Below are 21,244 nucleotides of genomic sequence, written 5' to 3'. Positions count from 1 at the left end.
ATCTGCGCGATTCAACACGCGATTCAACTCGCAACTAAAATCACGCGAATCAGAAAAGTTGCTTCTGAGAAGTTGGGCTGATTAGGACATTGCTCTATTGCAAATCAACCCAAATCGACGGTGCAACTTTTATTGCGCAACAAGTTGATACCCGTGTCTAACTATGCGATTCAACCTTCAATTGTATTGCGAGTTGAATCACGTGTTGAATCGCGCAGATGTGACCTGGGCTTAAGAGACTGACTTTGGTCAGCTTGCGGCTTTGATAAGCCAATGAGGCTTCTTCGCGAGTTCCTGCTTGCAGGAGGATCTAAAATACATACATACATACATACATTTCACAATGCACATGACAGACCCCACCCCAACTCCAAGTGTGCAGGACTGTAGGAAATGAAAGTGGGGGGTATGAGATTTTTTTTTTTTTTTTTTGTATTTTACTTTTGTAACCTTCCAAACAATTGTTTACCTTTAAATAGAAAAACAATTTTTGTATTGCTCTGCATGAAAAATTTTATTATCAGTAGTCTTTTTTCTTTCTTTTTTTATTGTTTTTATTGTGATAATTGCCTGGCCCCTGTTTTGACCCCTATGGTTTAGTTGTGTATATCAATTTTTCTGTTTGCTTTCTTCCACGATACAGTTCACCTCAGTACAGAACATTTGTGGATCCAACACCTCCGCACCATCCAACCATCTCCATCCTCCAGCCTCTCTCATCCTTTCCATCCATTTTCACTGGTTATCCTTCAAACTCCCCTTTCCTTCCTTTTCACCTCCATTTACTAAAACATTTTGTATATATCAATTGTTTGATTCCTATGGAATGTATTTGTATTGTATATTCCAATGTTATATGTTCACTTTGTTCATGTTATAGTGAAGTGGAAATCAATAGTTTTCAATTTCAATTGACTAATTACCTCCATTACTATTAAAATTAATAATTAATTAGTTACCTCCATTACTACAGTAATTACCTCCCATTGTAACAGCCCTCATAGTTTATCCCCAAGGCCCTTAATCCTCTCATTGCTCTTTCCTTAATCTTATCTCTCATTGGTTGTTGTGTCTAGTTTTACTCTATTCATTGCTCATTTGTCCAGTTTAACTGTCTGTCCAACTATTTCTCTTGATGTGTTCTTAGTTTGTTTTTGTCTCAGTTAACCTCTGAAGATGACCCTTCCAGGATCAAAACGTCAGGCCCTCTAACTTTTACATGTTGCAGTACAGAAGCACTTTGTTAACAGGTTTTCTCTCTTCAGTTTTCAAACTTTACATTTCATACAATGGCCTGGCTTTATCGATCAGAACTATTGGCAATGAATATATTGTATTCCGAAATTTTGTTTGTGCGTTTGTCACTGGCAATGTTGTTAAGACTTTTTTTGTAATTCTGGATTCTATTCCGAAAAGTATCTGGCATAGTGAAAATACTGATATATTCATTATATTGTGAATATCTGACCACCAAGCCTCGCACAGCATATATAGTTATCTCAGTGATCCTAAAACCCCAACCCCACAGCCACACCAAAAATATACATTTATTATCCTGATCCTAAAACACCAACCCCACAGCCACACCAAAAATAAACATTATTATCCGGATACTAAAACCCCAACACCACAGCCACATGAAAGGATAATATCATTATCCTGATCCTAAAACAAAAACACTGCAGCTACACCAAAGGATAGATATTATTTTGATCCTGGAACCCCAACACCACAGCCACACCAAAGATATATATTATTATACTGATCCTAAAACTCAAACACCACAGCCACACAAAAGATATACATTATTATCTTGACCCTAAAACCCAACGCCGCATCCACACCAAAGGATATATATATTATTAGCCAGATCCTAAAAACCATAACACTGAACCATACACCAAAGGATATTACTGACAGCTTTAGCAAGTGGTACCTTATCGGTGAAGTTCCAGCCGTTTTCACCAAGCATCCAATCTACCACAGTGTAAGGAAATATCTCCTCGAGGCCCTTCAGTTTACGAACAATGAGAGTGCGGTGGGCCCATGGGCAGGCAAGAGACACATAGAGATGATAGCGGTCCTTCTCAGCTTTGAATCCACTTGAACCATCGGCTATGATTGCAACCAGAGAACAGTATACGTAGTAATAAACTCACGATCCAGTTAATGAAGAATATAATGCAGTTGTAAGAAATTAAGTCATCCTCTTTGTTACCCCCCTCCCCCCTTTCATTTCGTCCTTGGTGACAGCATAACAACTCCCTGGTGACAGTATCGGCCTTTCCAACATAGACTAATCAAAATTTGTTATTTATCCGCAGGCGTTTATAGGGGGTCTCCACTTCATCAATTGCAAATCCTACCTTGTACTATAGGATTTCCCCAGTAGCGTACTTCGTGGCGCCCAAAATACCTCTTGTGTCCCTTTCCTACGATCCATTACCCCCTCCACTGTCCCTCTTGACTTTCAACTCTCCGCCCTCCCATCTCCCACGCACCCAAACGCCCACCGTGACGTATAAACATTTTGATAAGCAAAACTTGCAATGCGTGCCCAATTAGGACACAAGCCTCGTGTGTTTTTAATTTCGTAGAAACGATACGAGCTGTAATCATCCTGCATTAGGCTGTCGTGCATTTTCGTTGATGTTATGACGTAATCCGCATATGAAATGACGTAAGAGATTACTTATAATCTCATGAAAAGCAACCGGTATAGGAAATCCCTGGTATGATAACCTGACACCTCGTTTTACAGCCGGAGATGCAAATATTTATAATACGGAAAAGAGAACCTATAGCCACCATCTTCAGCTTCCAGGATAAATATCTTTATGGAGAAAGGAGGAAACAGAAAAATCTTGCTCCATTTGGGAGATGCCCTATTTCAAAAGTCGTGTCTGGGAGCCGGCATTTGTAAACTTGGAAACTGATAAAGTTTTAACAGCGCCTGACTTGTACTTCCTTTTCCATAACCTGCTGCAAAAAAAGGTTGAAATCATGTGCGATATATACCAACACACTTGATATAAATGTAAATTCAGTACGAGGAAAGGCCACGCAAGTTAAAGGGCGTATTCCCTTGGCAGACAATGTGACGCTTATATCTTTAAGAGAGCAATAAAATTCCACACTGTTTGTTGCAAGCCTAGTCTCCGGCAATATCAGTGTTTATAATTTACAAGATAAGGTTGAGTCAGTGTAGCGTATTTTGGAAAATGGTAAAATCCACGATTTTTCCGGGGGAGGGGGAGGGGGTGGGGGTAGATCGCATTATAGGTAGTCTATGATGTCATCACAGGTAATGTTTTTTCCTTCTTCTTTGTTTTTTTCCCGCACTTGTGAACCGTTTTCCAACCGACTACTGAAATCGGAACGAACTTCCCTTTTCTTAACAGGCTTCTCAACTCGCAGAAATGACCAGCCCTCTCTAGTACCGTACTTGCGACGGAAGTACAGTACATATTGCCACTAAAAACTGACGTCACACAACGATACAATCTACCACCTTTAATACTAAGCGCAAACACTTCGATTGTAAAGTAAACGAAAGGTCAATACAACGAAATAAGCCTTGTTTAGAGTATGCGGAAGTTACCTTACCAAGGAATCCTTTGTTGCTTTATAGTTGTGATTGCGGTCAATCAAGATATGTAGGGGTTAACAATGTGACCTATTCAATGTGTGGATCTGAGGACAGCTTCTAGCTATAAGGACAGAAATTTTTAAAATGCACGGCCCGGCTAAATCGATTACAAAGTCAGGACAAGGGGTTCCTAAATCTTACTAACTGAACGTAGCAAAATGGCAACCACATCAGATGGGTTCGGCAAGAACATGCATATGCATTGAAAACATCATAGGATTCTATCAAGAGCGATGCAGCTGCGATTTACTGTGTTTACAGTGAGTACTTAAAAGATAGGTATAAAAATGTTGAATGCAGCAAGCCATCTTCCGGTAAATTTGCTGAAAATATTTCAAAATTGTTGACATTTCAAATTTTACCCACAGAAACCCACTCATTTCTGATGTGTCGCAAAAGTTTACACCAACGCCTTCACAAACTTCAAGCATTAACACCATTTACACTGAAAAGTGTAGTAATTAGGTGCAGATGATATACTATATTAATTGTTCTCAATTCGCCGACAAACTTGTCAGAAGCATCCACACTTTTGAAGGAAATTTTTACTTTAAATTGATGTTTTTTTAATGCGAGGGCGGGGAAGTAGTTCCTACTATAATATACGCCATGCTTATATTTTATAAATCCCTCCCACATTTGCAATAACATGACGGTTGAGTAATTGGCAAGTTAAAACGATGGCGATGGCTTTTTTATTTGGAGCGGGCATACGCCGACAAGACTTTTTTTCTGAGACCAACTTTACACAAAAGTATGAATCCAAAACAGTGTAAAATTATGTGCACAGTTTTACAGATGATGGAATCTTAATTCTAACATGTCAAAAATTCACGAATAACCCGAGGCTATTTTTCTGGTAAAGAATGGCGTGCTAATGGAGACTCAACGTTGTAATTGTGTACTGTAAGCTCATGGGCGGCGTCGCCATGATATGGGGAGAGGGATGGGTTGCCCGAAAATGTACCCTGCCGTCTGGACCCCTCCTCCAATAGGTTACCCCCTGCCAAAGAAACGAAGTACGTGAATTACAGAAGAAAACACTTAACAGATTAGGTCTACCATATTGGCCTTAATAACCACTATATACTGTTCAAATGATGTAACATACCCCCATGTCCCCAATACATTCGCCCTCCATAAATTTAGAGCACTGGTTATATGCGAGCGTAGTGGCAGTTTCTACACCACTCAACATTGGTCCAACTCCCATAACTACCTTCTCAAAACTGTGTCAGTCCCTGAGTTCACAGCTAATCAGCAGTGAAAAAAATCAGTTAAAAATAACATTGATGTCATTACAAACTATGCACTATACACTTGATTTAAGTTATCCCTTATAACCAGCCACGGTAGAGAGGTTGTGCAAGAGAAGCTTGGAGTCAGGCGCGTAGCCAGGACTTTGCCAAGGGAGGGGCGAAACTGTAGATTTGGCATTGCAAACTATCTAAGCGTAGCGCCACCATGATTGGCGCGAAGCGTACAAGAAAATTTTGGCTGTAAATGCCTCCCAGATCGCTGGAAATGGCACTTCCCAGGCCTTGTAAGTTGCATCTTAGCATTTTCTCTTTTGGATATACTAGCGATATCATAAAAACATTAAAATTTAAAAAAAATATGCTCAAGGGGGGCAGCTGTAAGTAACGACTTTTGTTTAATCAGGGTAACAGAAATATATATACGTGGATGAGAAATTGGGAAGGAAACGAAGACATTTACCTTGATACATAAACCTAGCCTATCACCTTGCCCTCGGCCTCCCAATTCACATCACCACCTACATCAAATTTACTTACTGGTGGTGAACTTGTACAGTGAGCCCGGTTTGCAAGTAGGCTACTGTAGCCCTAATTCATGCTACACGGACAAAATTGCTCCTGTGTTGCATTAAAACTATTAAAACCTCGGCCTGCTTTTGTTATATCAGATTACACATATATGTTTCGAGGTATGTTTTCAGTTTTATGTACTTCGACTATAGGCTTTTATTTTGATATATTTATATCTTGCTTCGCACAATATTCCAACTTTACCATGCATCCCTTCTCATATACGACGTTCCGTTCGCCACTTCCCAAGCTCATACCGACGTTAATTTTAAAAGGCCACTCAAGACCGCACACAGATACTGTACCCGTGAAAGCTGCATTGGTATAGCGTATATGTGCGTAGGTAGCTGCTAACAGTGTTGATGCAAATAATAAACAAAATCTGCAGGTATCCCAATCACATACATTCACGCATATCGTTAACAAAGAAAGTATCTTTAAAGGGGTGAAAACTGACAAAGATTGTCTTATGTTTTACAGTGACTACTCGTCTCTCAAGAACGGTGAACAGAAATTCTCTTTCGGTACGTGTTTCTTTTCAACATTTGTTTGAAAACTTAGTGAATACCTGCAAGTTGGATATTCCGTGTTTCTTCAAGGCCTAACCTGTTATTTATAAATAGGCTAGTTCAGCGTACTCCTACTGGTTAGTAACTTGGCAGTAGTGTACTTGTAGTACTAAGTTATTTTACTCACTGCATTAAGTAGTAATCAGTAGTAACGAAATGTTCAACGATATTTCGTGCGTCAGGCTCTACATATTTTCGTACAGGGGACATGTAAAGCTAGAGCTACTTAACAATGAATGTTTTTTTGTCACATTTTTAGTAGTATGACTGAGTAGGCTAATGGTCCTTACCTTCTATACTGTATGGTCCACTACCACTAACTGTTAGTACTGTACAAGGCTGTTAAAGTCTAGACTAAGTACTATATGTACAGTTTGGAACTTGGAGAGATCCTCAAGTTCAACTTGAGTAGTCTAGGATATGGTTGCTGAAGTAGTTAGCAGGATGCAAATTGTTAAAGCTGCCGATAGTCAAATGTATGAAGTTTCAAGATCTATGCCTGACTTTTTCTTATGATCAGATAAATGTCTTACAGTTACAGATGATATCCAAATTAGATCACTCTGTCCAAAAATTTGGGTATTAGTAAAATAACATTCATAAAGCATGCATTTTCAGGACCCCATTTTTCGGATATAATATTACCAACTTCAACCGTGACAGTGATTGCTTGATTTTGTTTAACTATTTTGTTGCGATCAATTTGCTGTTATAAAAAAAAAATTAGTATCATTAATATTGGTAACTTGTTGTCAGAAGTTTGGTCTACATAATTTTTACTAAAAGCTTGACAGAATAAATTTCCCAATAAGAAACAGATTAAACTTCAAACCAAGGTTCTGCATAAACATTCCTGAATGCAATTGAGTAATGATAAATTTTCTGAATATTTTCATTTGTTACTGCCACACAAGTCCATTCCCATTGCAAAAGATGCTATATTTTGTCAAGTTATGTTTCAAAAGAGTAAACCATAGTTGTTGGGGTATTTTGGGCACCACTTCAAGAGTTTTAGTAGAATTTCAGAATTCACACACATTCAAAAATAGTGTCCCTAGGACATGGTTTGAAACTGCTGGAAGTTACATTTTCTTTTTGCAGTGTATTCAGCATATACAGATAGTGTGTTACATAGTGTCGTGCCATTCTGGTTGTTTTCTTACATTGCTATTTCTAATATCTGGTTAAAGTTTAGGTTGAGTGGACCTCTTCTCTGAGAAATGTGGAAAAGATACAAATGTTACAATTCCAAGATTGTTTGAGAAGGAATTTCCGAGCAGAATTTAAGGCAAATGTTCAGAACATCTGCCCGGATTACATAATGTTAAGACAAGTATTGAGGTTCCTTCTGAGTATCTTTTTCCTGAAGTACCTGAATTTTGGTAGCTTCTTTTCAAAAGCACCATCTCGAGTTAGGAACTTGGTATATGAGGGATAAGGTTAACATGGCAAATTGTTTGTCTTCCATACAGTAGCAATGTTAAATGATGCAGCAAATGTGCTTGCAAATGATCAAGCATTAATCCTCCTCTACTTGGCAATATTTACCTCATATTTGACATTTGAAATATTATAAAAGAGAAAATGGTAGTTTTTACCAAAGTCTGTATTAGTTAATCTGGTATTTCAAAGCAGTAACACAATATTGCATATATAGGCTGAAGTTGCTACATAACTTGAGGCGCTTAGATGAGTTTTTGGAATCCTCAGTACATATTACTTCAATGAATTACACTAAACAAAATTTATAAACCCTCAAGATCGTTACCCGAAACTTAACACAGTGACTACTCTGAATAACGCTCTGCATCGTACTGTCTTGCAAAATCTGTCTGTTTGAAACGTACAGTACATGTACAGGCACATCAAAATGAAAGTAATGAAGAACAGTCGTAATTGCCCTACAGTACTAAGAATCATTCATTTTTGGGGGTACTGTATATTTACAAGTGGTTTATAGACCAGTGACACATAAATTTATTAAATTAATCTGTAAAGCACTGTACACAAGTAACCATTGTGTATTATGGTTTACCTAGCCACCATTGATGTACATAGTTGAAATGATATGTGCATCAAATTTGAAATAATAACGAACAGAAGGATTACGAATCGTTGTAAACTGCTGTAGCATCACCCCACTTAGAACCTAGTCACTATTTTGGGGGTATTTGTGCAAAATAGACTAGTGACACATATCTATAGTGATTTAATCTGTTTAGTACACACAAGTAAAACCCTGTAATACATAGAACTTTTACCTATCCCATATACCCTCCATTATCAAGTAAGGTTGGTCTAACTACAGGCATTCAGGAATGTAAGCCAAAATGTGGCTTTTTGCTCTCTGATTCATAAGATGCAGCCAATTGTGCAGGATTTTTCTTTAAGTGTCAAAAGACAAGAAAAGATGTGACCCCGAAACCTACAAAGGGGCTTCAATAAGCTTTGTTATTGAGGTATTTTATTGAGGTAGTTTTCACAGTGAACAGAAAATGTCTTTATAGTTGAAAGTTATTACAGGTAAAGTTATGCAGACCGTCTGTATGTTGCAGGTGGTGATGTGGTTGGGGAGGGGTGTGGGGAAGAGGCGGGCAGGGGAAGGACTGCAGGGGGAATGTGAATTACTTCCTTTGCACAATAGAATAAACAAACAACAGGCCCTATGGTTCCTTTCTTAGTGGAATTTTTAAGTGTTGTATGTCATCATCATATATCTTAGTTGATCAAATGAATGCATAGTATCAACTTCACACACATGGGCAAGTTCCAAAGTTGTCACTCCATAAAAAAATATTTAGGCCCATGTGTACCAAGTATTATCCAACAGCTGTATTCCAAGTTTCGATACAATCCGATTTAAAGTTGTGGAGCTATTGCAATCTTAAAATTTTCGCCCCTCCCAAAAAATTGGGCCCGATAAAATTTTGCGGCTAAAAGGTCCCTAAAATATTTGGCACAAACAAACTGGCTCAAAAATTGAACCCCAGAAATTGTGTGCCCAATTGGTCCCAGAATATGGGCCCCACATATTTGGGCCCAAAGAATCTGTTACAAAATGCATTTGAGGTCGAAATTAAAATTTGGATGCACTTGCCCCCACAATAAGCCCAACAAAATGTTGGGAAAAAAATAATTACGCCCACATGTACCAGCTATTAACCATCACCTGCATACCAATTTTGACTGCAATCCAACTTAAGATTGCAGAGTTAATTAAGATGCAATGTAAAGATTTTAATGTTTGACCTCATTAATATTTATATGGTCTGTGCCAAGGACAATAGGGCACACCTTCTCCCTTTAATTTATCTACACAGCCAAGTACGACAAATATCCATCACTCCATTGTTGAGTTATCGCAGACCCAGGCAAGTGTCACAGACGCACAAACACACACACCCATACACACCCATACACACACCAACCTGACTGCATAGGTTCCTTTGCTTCCAGCAAGGAACCAAAACAGACTGTTAGGCAGTTGGTCCTTTATTCAAATCTCAAACTGGAAATAATTTGGAAGCTTTCACTTTCAAAAAACAGATACTGAACACTGAAAAAAAATTCTCTAAATTTCATTTTTGATTCAAGTTTCATTTTCTCAGACAATAGTGCCTTTTTTATGGTCTGACTATATCTACCCCTAATCTAGATGGCTTAATTCTGTCTGTGGGGGTCTGTTGACCGGTCAATCCATCCGATGGTCTTCCCTTGCCAAGTGCAGGACCGGATGGATCATCTAGCCAGAAAGAGATTTTAAGGAATTTAATAATCTGTTCTTCTAATTATCTATCGTAAACATTTTAAGTTACAGTGCAAAACTAACAGAGCAAAGTAATAAAATATCTTCTGCTCTTGTCTTTGCTTTGTGGGAGACAATTGATATTTAAAGCAACTGTTCAAATCAGGTAAATTTGGTGATTACTTTTTAAATAGTAATTTTTTTATTTCCAAAAAAGGAAATCCCATAATAGCAATGCAATAAAATGGGTTAACTAGGTCATCAAGTTGAACTAGAGTCAAGTGACTTGTCTAAATAATGGATGCAAATTCAAACATAAATTACTATTTATACTCCCACTGAATATTTACTACAGTATATATTGTACATAGTATCACTCCCAATTTGAACTTTACAAAATTTTGATACGGTCACTAAATTGGATCATATCTTATTCCAAACCGCACAATATTTACAATTCGAAAGCAACCAGGAAGGATGGATTCTTTAAAATAATTCTCAACCCTAAGGTTATTATTATTATTTTTTTTTTGTGGCATCTTCGTTCTTATTGACTGATATTTGATTCCCAAATGTGCCGTATAAAGCTAAGTGGCAGCAGACCAGTTGTCAACAAGTAGCTGTAATATATACCATCGGAAATTGCGGGGAAGGATTTGTCATTGTTTCGCTCAGCTTTCTGAAATGCCAAACTTGACTGATATGGCGTTAAGCTCTATATAGCGTCAAAAATGCTGAAGGAAAATAGAAAACAGGGAATATGGTCGTAATCTACCTGTCGGGTGCCTCATGCGTCAAGCCGAAGCGTCCTCAGCATGTCTGAAGGTATATAATATTCCTTTCTGTGACATCCGGTAGTTTTGGTAAAAATTTCTAATTTCATTGTAAACAAACAAGACACTGACTGAATATCATGGTCTACAGTATTGTGCAAGTAGTGAAAATACTATCAGTTTATATGACTTTTAGCCTTTGAAGAAGATCCTGCTAGGATCGAAACGTCAGGCCAACTTACTTTTACACAGGTTATATTGTAGAGAGTCCTGCAGATGAATGTAATTTAGTATCTGCCAGAACATAACTAGTGTTAACTGCTACACAATTAAAGACAATCTCACCACTGTCTGTATAGTAGTTTAGGTACATATTTGTATTGACCATGCTTAAAAAGACCTGGTGTTCCAAGTGGAGATTGCCACCCTTTCATTAGGGTTGGCCCCCCTCCCCCCCCCAATTTTTTTTGACAGTTGGCAAAACATTTGGGAAAAAATTGACATTGCAGTTATTTGTTCAGAGAATAATTTATCCAGAATCGCCTCACAAATTGCTATGCAAAAAAAAAAATGCTTGAGGGTGGCCACCCACTGGAGGGTGGCCACCCACTGGAGGGTGGCCAAGATGATGGAAGGCAAAAATTGGGGTCAATTAGTAACCTCAAATTCCCAAATGATTAGTGCTTTATTTGCTTTTTACCCTCCAACTTTCATATTCTAAACAGTAAACCTGGACTGAATCTAGAAAATACAAGTTGGTGTCGATTTGCTTTTGTTTTCAATATTATACTATTAATTGGGACCTCAGCCTTATGCCGTTCACCTCATATACTGAATTACTATAATTCTTATTCTTATTATTGATGGACTTTCAATCCAAGCATACCATACAATTGGTGTTAATTGCTGTGTACACCATAGCCCTAGCATTTACCACAAGTTTGTGTGATGTGTGATAGCAGTTCATTTTCTTCCCTTTTTTTGGAACCGGACTCTACAGACTGTTCCAAATATGACTCCACAAACGATATATTTTTTTGTGGCTTATTCCTTATCATATGGGGCTTAAAGGTGGTGCTGTAGAAAGTGGGGTGGGGGTAGTGGGGGACTCATGGAGGCAAACAGCAAAGTTACAGCACAAATTTGCTGTTATGTTTTTCAAGCCATTTGTCAGTATTAAGTTGAACAAACTTGACATTCCTTTCAGTAAATTGCATGAATGCTTGGAATATTTCTAGTGACAAAGAACGAAAGAAATCAACAGTACATGTTTGCACAACAATGAAATATTAACAATACAAAGTACAAATTTTGGGGGCTTTAACTGGAATGGTTTACACAATGGATAAATGTTCGACAAAGGAAGTTACTAACAGAATACTTCTTGGACTGATTAAATGAATCAGGAGCTGTTTAGCTCTCGTTTTTTTCCTTCCTTATTTTTGGTTTCTTTTGCTTCTTTCTGGGTTTTTTTTCCCCTCAATTTTTTAAAATTTATTCCTGCATAGTACTATCTACCCTCCTTGTCACAAGTTTTGTACAAAAATCTTCAGCCATAGTTATTTCTCCATCAAAAGGCTGGTGTAATTAAGACACAAATAATTAATGAGAATTTCATTCCCTTAGACTGCATCTGTCAACTCTGTGTGTAAAATACTAGTTAAAGGAATATTATACAACCATGGATAGATTGGATGCGTTCGTTGGTTTTGTATATATGGTTAGACCAGTAGAATTCATGTAACCAGTGGTTTTGTATACATGTACACAGTAGTTAGACCAGTAGAATACAATATGTAGTCAGTGGGTTTGTATATGGTTAGACCAGTAGAATACATGTAGCCAGTGGTTTTGTACACAGTAGTTATACCAGTTGAATACAGTATGTAGTCGGTGGGTTTTATGGTTAGACCAATAGAATACATGTAGACAGTGGTTTTGTATACATGTACACAGTAGTTAGACTACTTGAATATTGAATACAGTATATATGTAGTCAGTGGGTTTTTATGGTTAGACCAATAGAATACATGTAGCCAGTGGTTTTGTATACATGAACACAGTTTTTAGACCAGTAGAATACAGTATGTAGTCAGTGGGTTTGTATACATATGGTTAGACCAGTAGAATACATGTAGCTAGTGGTTTTGTATACATGTACACAGTAGTTAGACTACTTGAATACTGAATACAGTATGTCAGTGGGTTTGTATGGTTAGACCAGTAGAATACATGTAACCAGTGGTTTTGTATACATGTACACAGTAGTTAGACTACTTGAATACTGAATACAGTATGTAGTCAGTGGGTTTGTATGGTTAGACCAGTAGAATACATGTAGCCAGTGGTTTTGTATAGATGTACTGTACACAGTGGTTAGACCTGTAGAATACAATATGTAGTCAGTGAGTTTGTATATATGGTTATACCAGTAGAATACATGTAGACACTAGACAGTGATTTTGTATAGATGTACTGTACACAGTGGTTAGACCAGTAGAATACAATATGTAGTCAGTGGGTGTCTTTTCGTTGTGGTTTACAGTGCTTGGATTGCATATTGCCAGGGTGTTTTTTGTATACAGTGGCTGGGTTAAAGATTAAAACAGTGGTTTTTTAGTTTACACTGGCTGGGTAACATATGTACATATATACAAATTGGGTAAATATGTAGGCAGTGTTTTTTTGGTATACATTGGTTGGGTAGCATAACCAGTGGTATACAAGTTGGGTTAATACAGTATGTAGCCAATTGTTTGGTATACATTAGTAGGGTAACATTAATGTAACCAGTTGATTTATACAGCACTTCTTGGTTGGGGAGCACACTTTATATGTACCCAGTGCTTTCTATGTAACATGCTACTGTCCAGGGTAGATTTTGCAGCCAGTGTAGCCAGTGACATGGTTGTCCCTGGGTCCCAACCTACCATGGCAAAGAGCTGGGAACTGAAGCAGGATGGATATTTAGGAAAGCATTATGTCTTCAGAAATACTTAAAGCCGCTTTTTGGGAGAGTTTTATCCCCTTTTAAATGCTTGATTGACTTGTATGTTCCTTCTCCGTAATGCAACTGAAATAGCTTGATCCTGAAAAGTGAATACATCTGATAGTTGCAAAACTTAGGGAGGAGATGAAGTTTTGAAAGATCCTATGATCAAACATAAAGTATTCTTGAAAAATGTTTCAAATTGTTGATTCAAGAAATGATATTACACATTCACTTTCTTCGAATTTGGACATTTTTGCCCACCCTCCAAAGAATGATAATGATACTTTTGCAAAATGTAAAAAAAACCATTAATTTCTTGCCAATTGTATGGAACTTGTTGTTATGAAAATGTTGTTATGCTCTTTAAAGCCTGAACAAAGTAGGCAAGTAATTATTTAGCCGGAGGCTTTCTGACAATTTTTGGTAAAATAGCATTTGGTTCCCAAACCCTAATCAGTTTTTGACTTTTAACCATCTCCATGATTTGTAAATAGTGTATCCCAATGTTAATGTATGCGACCCAGAGAAGTACAAATATATTCACCGTACACAGTGAGTACCGTTGCCCTTCAACTTGCACCCTGAGTGCCCTCCATATTGCTTGCCCACCTACATTGTACAGCTCATGTACCATGCCACTTTTCAAAATCATTTTGAGGCTGACAACATCAGAGCTACATTTGTCTATAAACAAAATGTCTGTCATTTTCCAATAACTAACAAAAATTGTCATTGCAGGAAATGTCTTTTTAAAAGCAATATTTCATGTGTATGTTGCTTTAACTTCCTTTCATGGTGATAAAATAATTTTCAGGCATCCTACCACCTTTGGCATTAATGTGATATTTGGTAGAAGGCCAAGTATTAAAGGTTAAAGATTTGTTTTCCCCCCCTCGGTCGTTCATTTCTCTGTTGCTATCTACCTGAGATAAATATTCAGTCTTCCCGATACAGTATATTACTGCTGCCGATTGCAATCTACAAAGGTCTATAAAAGCAGTACTATTATTCATGTAGCACTCTGTCTAGAATATGTACGATGTGTGCTTCATATGCTGTCTCCATGAAAAGTTGAAAGGGTGTTGGAAAATGTTCCCAAGTGCTGCTGCTACATTTATTAAGTTGTCTTTGACTCTCCGTATTCCTGGTTCATTGCTTGATATGTCGCTTGATATATTTCTTTGTTTACTTTCAGGATGTTTGCTAGCCTCCGTTTTGAAGTAATGCGGAATGCGTATTTCCTCAGAGCGATCAGCAACTCGCCGATGGAGAAGCCAACCAATTAGGCGATTTCAAGACACTTGACAGTTAAAAGAAGAAATGACAGACTGTTCAATTGGAAGGCTTCTAGCAGCCTTCCTGTTAACGACTATAGTTGTAATTTGTGCGGGGCAAACCAGAACTGGTCAAATCGATCCCGAGTTCGTGCATCAGATACCGGGAATGACCGGCAGCCGAAGAACCATATTCAGTTGTAGTTTTCCAGTGACTGGTAACTACGTGCTTTCATGGGCAGTCAATGGTATTGCTATCAGCAACTCCACAAATGTATTCATTGCGGAATATGAGAACGTTTACACAGTCATCACATCACAGACATTTGGTACAATACTAGGTTCAAACGTTCCCTGGGAACACCATCTTTATAATTTTACTTGCCAGCTGTACGACAGCGACGAATTTGTAACGAACAGTCAAATCACGCCTACTTTTGAATCCGCAATGGCCACTCTGAAGGTTACCAACAGACCCTCGGAATCCGATCCAATCTGTCAACTAGAACTGAGAGAGGAAGAAAACGAGCAGCCACTTATAGAGGTTAACTGTTGTGTGGAACTCACGCGCGAGGCATTGTTGGTGTCTCTGGTACAGGGGACGGTCAGGTGGTACCGCAATAAGACAGAGTACGTCGACGACTTGGACAAACGCAGGCATCACTGCTTCAAACACACAGTGTATGGAAGTGCCTTGAGTACCGGCGCATTTGAATGCATCCTGGAGAGCCCCACGTTCCATTCGGAACAACGTTGCACTTTTCAGTCCTTCAAGCCACAGATAACCTATTCGCACGTCGAGCAGGACCGCGTCGACCTGGTCTGCTCCTACGAGGCAGCCGATATCGTCGGGTACACGTGGTCTGTGGACAAAGATATCGAGTACCAGCTGTCCGAGGACAGAAAACATTTTTCCACCCTCAACAAAGATAAGAGAAGTGTCACTGTGTCTTGCACGGTTTTTACTACGAGCGGCTACGGCGTGGCGAAGCTCCAGATAATCGCGGAGAAACAGGTCGGACCGAGACTGGCAGACCAACGCATCGTAATAATCGTAGGCTGCGTTTTACTCGGCATAATTCTGCTCCTCTTCTTCATCATCGTCGCCTACCTCATAGTTATACGCGGCATCTGTTTCTGCTTCCGTCCTCCGGACAGATACAGCGAGCGCGACCTCCGTAGGATGCAGCTGGAGAGAGAGAGCAAAGCGCATTTCAGGACGCTTCATAATAGTACCTCCCACGAGGCGGTGCAGCTAGTCATACCAAACGGAGGCCACCGGTACCACGCGGCCGCCGCGGCTGCAGATGAAGACACGCCACCAGTACCGGGTGGCAACGCGCAATATAGTTCCCATCTCTTGGACTACGCCGACCTCGACCACGGTAACACCCCGTCGGATGACCTGGAAGATTCACCAGCGCCACCTCAGAGAGCCGATAACACCAAGGTCGAATATGCAGACATTCTGAAGCCACCCACCACGTCTTTGCGGGACATGAGCTGAGAGTAGCTAAGATCGGACCCCACCGTCACGTCTTAGGCCTTGAGAGAGACATCGTATAGCATCTCAGAATTTACATCCGTTATAGTCTCTCTCAGGGCAGTGCATCTGCATTAGTGGTAATAAGGTCAAAAGTTACTATGCCAGTGCATAGATCTGCGGCGAGCTGATGGGTCAATGGGTCAGGATATTCTGAAGCCCACGACCTTGCCTTTGAGGGACAGGAACTGAGAGCAAACCAAACTTGACCTACCATAAAACACGCATATGAGATCATGAGATATAAGCAGAAAGATGATACAAGACCAAACTGCATGATGTATACAACTCTTCTGAAATGCATTTTTAAATCAAAGTTGAGTGCAGCTTTTAAAACATTGTAAGCAAAAAACCTGGCTTATTTTCTCAGCATTGCTTCACAGACAATTTTTGTAAACAATGTTGTGGAAAAAAATTTTGGGGCTCTTAGTTTGGTCAACAAATAATTAAAGGTGAGTACAAAATGTATAAACTGTTAGTCAAATAGACACTTAAGGGAACAAATCATCTTTATTTCTTTACTCCTTATTGATTTCCTAATCCAAACTGATCTAATTTCTTCAAATATTATAAAAGCCATTTTTGAACATTGTTTGATTCATCCCACTGGGAGTTTCAATGTTCTATTTTAATAGAAAACACCTTGCCTCTGAATAAAATGTGTGCTGATGACAACCATCAAATATTTAACGTAAAAATTTTGATTAATATTTACTAACAAGAAACAATTTAAAAAAAAAATTTTTTTTAAGGGCATTTCAATTTTAAGGATATTTCAATTGCATAAGCCACATTGGACGTATCAAGCATTAGGTTAAATTTAAAATGTAAGTAGATCTAAAAGCTAACCATGAGTAAATGGTCAGTATTTTTAATATCATCAGTTGTAAAAAAGAAATACTTATTTAACAAAAGTTTCCTGTTAGTGGTATAATTTTATACTTTTATTTTCAACTGAACTCGTATGTTAATATGAAGGTGTATATTGATGTCATCAGCATTGAAATAAGTTTTAAGTTAACATCAGTTGAATATCGATGTCTGACAAAAGGTTAGAAATTGCCAGTTACAATTCTCAATGAGGAAAATTGTTCCAATGGAGGGAAGTGTTGTAAATTGCTTTGTTGTTGAATTATTTCTGACACTTTTCTCATATTCCTTATTTTTCTGTGTGGGGTTGGTTTGGGGAGGGGGGTTGCATTAAAGCTTCGAGGCTAAAAAAAGTTAGAACGAAATGGGAAAATGTTTAGTTTGGTGAAGATATTGAGAAGGATGTGGTAGTTTGATCAGTTGCAATTCTCAATTCTATTCTTAAATCCTTGAAAGGTTTCATAAAATTGACAGGCTCTGCCATTCTTAAATAGCAGATTCAGCTAGCTTCAGTATGCTAGACTGATGAAAACTGGTCACCTGAAATATCCTATCATGCGACATACTCATTTGCAATGTCTTTGAACACACTTTTGAGGGTGAGAATGTAAACGAAAGTGGTTTTTGGAAATGTTTTAATATGATAAAATTTTAGTATGATAAAATGTGTTTGTGTAGGGGGAGGGGGGGGAGGGGAGGGTGGATGGATGGATGGAGGAGAATACTGTTGGTCCTTACATGTCCATACGTCATGTGAGAAGCAAAATATTGATAAAGGTCTAGAATGGGAATGGTTTAATTAATCATTTAATGTAACTGTGTCACATCACCTCAGATGCCTTTGTTTCTTGAATATAGACTAATTATGGTAAAACATCAAACTTGGAAGAAGTGGTCATGGATTAAACTTGAAGAGATGAGGCAATAAATCTTATTAACTTGATTCATTTTATTTTAGCAGTTTGGTCTTCTCAAGTGCCTTGATCAAACTTCCATTATAATTCCATAAATTTATATTCTGTAGATATCTGAATATAGAGCACTGTCTAGATCTTCGTAGCAACACACACACACACGCAAAAAGGGATTATTTTGAACAAAATATTTGGAGAGAAAAAATCTTAAGATTGATATCGTGAGATGATCCAATGCAACAGAAACTGTTTTGCAATGTAGTTCATCTTGCTGTATATGTATTTTTTCCTCCAGGTATAGTCCTTTAATATAGGAAGATTTAGATGGGGGATTGCTGCTTTAAGGTAAAGTGGAAAGCTTGCTGTATATGTATTTTTGTCCTCAAGGTATTGTCCTTTAAAATATGAAGATTTAGATGGGGGAATGCTGCTTTAAGGTAAAGTGGAAAGCTACAGGTCATCAAAGACACTACACTGTCAGATATCAAGTTCTTAACATCATGCTATGTTTCACGGTAGATTTGTATAAATTGTATTGCTTGAGAAGAGCCAACATTATTAGTATGTTTAGATTGTTAGTTCAGTGGCTAGAATTGAGTGCTTGGCTGTATTCAGGGTATTAATGTCATGTGCAGTGGTCATACGAAAAGTGCAAAGTATGCTATGATTTAGTTTTGAATATATATATATAGCGGGAGGCCCAGGTTCGAATCCCAGTTGAGACTGGAAGGTTTTTCACTGTTCTAGACTTTCCAACTCATTACCATTTCAAATCTGTATATATGTATGTTGTGTAGGGCTCACTGTGCAGTCTAAAACTACAACTTTTGAAGTATTATTATATGGTCCTTAGATGGAGTGATGTCCACCCATCCTCCAATGAAGGTGCTCTAAAGAAGGTGTCTAATAGGATACGGTGCGACTTGCATTTGTCATTCAAACAACCATACTATATTGTTCAGGAGGGGAGAGGAGTGGGGAGGGGAGAAGAGATTAAAGGAGACACAAATCCAGCGATCATGATTGGTCCATACGACAGAGATAATGACGTGATGAAAAACTTTCCCAACTTCTTTTTGGAGATATCACAGATTTTACTGTTCCTTCACGCACACACGGCTGAAGACTTGATCAAGTCTAAATATGGCGTCATAGAGCCTCATGTGCTTCAATTTGTTACGCTTTTCTGTATTTGTTACTTTATTTTCTTTTAATGAGATGCATTTTGAACGTTGAATCTAAAATGTTTACAGCTCTCAGCATGACTTAAAGACGGCGGAGGTTTCAGTGTACAACACTGTTGACTGGAAAATATGAAACTTAGGAAAAGAACAAAGAGAAAGTGAAAAAGGTTTCAGAATATATTGGAACTGTGACATCACATCCACAGATTAATTACAAAGTGACATCTCCCACAGGCAACTTTTAAACTAGCTTAACTCCCCAACCGAAACACGATCATTCTTAGCTGTTTTGGGGTACACAGAGAGGAATAGTACCGTAGCTTTGAAATTGTTATTTGGAAAGTTTGCTTGTAAAGCACAGGTGTGTCAGAATGCAAAGAAATTATTGAGGCTTCTTCTGTACAAACTAAAAGAAAAACATCTTTGACTACTTTCTTTTACTTTTTCTCATTTTATAGTTTCATTTTACTTCATATACTCAAGATAATATATGGTTTAAATTCAATACCTTTTATACTCAACTTCTCTTAACAATATTGACTGCAGATACTGCAATTTGATGATGAACATACAGAGACACTAATGGATGGTGGGTGGGTTGGAATTGGGGATGGGGGGGGGGGGGAGAGAGGTGGAAAGAGGTTTCACAAGTTTACTCTTTGGATGAGGCTACGTGTACATCAAATTACCGATTGACACAGTCGCCTCTGTTATCGAGTGTTCCAAAGTTCGAATACTGATGTTGTAAACAATGTTTCTTTTCTATTTAACCAACAATTTCTTTTAAACCAAAAAGTTGTTGAAAGTGTGGAAAGTGTATATTGTAGTGGATGAAAGTGCACATGATTCATGTAAGTGCTATTAAGTGTGTACAACTATCATCATGTTGGATTCCTAAAAGTGATGTTTCAAAAGGCTGATTACACGAGAGAGAGAGAAGATAAAACTATAACCATCATTGTGTTCCTCTTTTGTCTTACCTATGTCGGTATATGTTATCATCTACTATTATGAGCAGTTATTTTGGAAGGGGGGGGGGGGGAGGAGGGTAGGGGAATCTGAGAGGAGGCTGGTCCTGGGGTTCTGTGGCGATGCTACTCATGAAAACACTAAAAACCATGCTGGAATGTGAATGTTAAAGGCATTGAAGACTCGCCCCAAACCGCGCTCTGAAAAAGTTAACTTTCCGTTGCTTGCAAGGGACGTTTTGTTCGTGTCGCTACAAAATGCAGACAGTACAGTAATGAAACGTGATACCTTGTTATCTTTTATCTAGACCTGAGATGTCCATCGCTGTATCTTTGTACACTGTGCTATCATGCTATGGGTATTGATCGCAGCTGTATGTACTGACTGTGCACTAGTGTCTAATTACCGAAGGTAGCAAGCTGTGTGCGTATTTTTTGAGATCGATGGTGGTGTCTAACACTTCTGTTACACCTCATTCAAAACTAGGTTAGATTACCGGCATTAGACGTTTCTTTTTGCATGAGTCTTCACACCCTTTAAGGATCTCTCCAAACAGTGAGCCATTTCAAGAGGAAGTCATGCATGGAGGAACAACACGGACGATATATCCGTCCAGAGAGCAGGGATTAGCAGCTTTCTGATCAGCCATTGTCATTAATGTTCTCAATTGGCCCAGGTTCTTGTGGTTGTTTAATTTAATTTCGATTGGTGAGTTTACCACAAAATTAAAATCATTTCATAACGATCAGACCTTTTACTATGTATGTGTATATATGGTGTTTCTAAGGTCAAAGGACAACAAAGTCCTACCATGCTGATGCATCCAATGACTCTGGTTAAAATGCAACAGATGGTAGGAAAGACATAGGATAGAAATTAACCTGAAGTAATGTCACCTCCTGATTCTTCCCCTCCACCCCCCCCTCCACCCCC

At 38.4% G+C, this 21,244-nt stretch overlaps 2 protein-coding genes across 4 annotated transcripts in view; one reads left to right on the top strand and one right to left on the bottom strand.

The window, feature by feature from the left end:
- The window catches only part of LOC139963040 (glutathionyl-hydroquinone reductase YqjG-like), a 64,260-nt gene that overhangs the window by 9,784 nt on the left and 33,232 nt on the right, over positions 1 to 21,244 (bottom strand). For 2 of the 3 annotated variants that reach the window (XM_071963496.1, XM_071963495.1), the window contains exon 2: positions 1,937 to 2,115. In XM_071963496.1, the coding sequence (XP_071819597.1) occupies positions 1,937 to 2,115 (179 nt within the window). Of the gene's footprint in view, positions 1 to 1,936; positions 2,116 to 2,798; positions 2,827 to 21,244 lie in introns of those variants that run through there. The other variant, XM_071963497.1, reaches the window with a different exon arrangement.
- LOC139963039 (uncharacterized) lies at positions 5,817 to 20,294 on the top strand. The gene is made up of 2 exons (XM_071963494.1): positions 5,817 to 6,002; positions 14,753 to 20,294. Exon 2 carries the CDS (start codon positions 14,878 to 14,880, stop codon positions 16,336 to 16,338), a length of 1,461 nt encoding a protein of 486 aa, XP_071819595.1. The 5' UTR covers positions 5,817 to 6,002; positions 14,753 to 14,877; the 3' UTR covers positions 16,339 to 20,294.

The sequence above is a fragment of the Apostichopus japonicus genome, chromosome 21 (genome assembly GCF_037975245.1).
Source record: "Apostichopus japonicus isolate 1M-3 chromosome 21, ASM3797524v1, whole genome shotgun sequence".
Lineage (NCBI taxonomy): Eukaryota > Metazoa > Echinodermata > Holothuroidea > Aspidochirotida > Stichopodidae > Apostichopus > Apostichopus japonicus.
The sequence above is the reverse complement of the archived record's forward strand: the minus strand, read 5'-3'. Positions and strand labels throughout refer to the sequence as shown.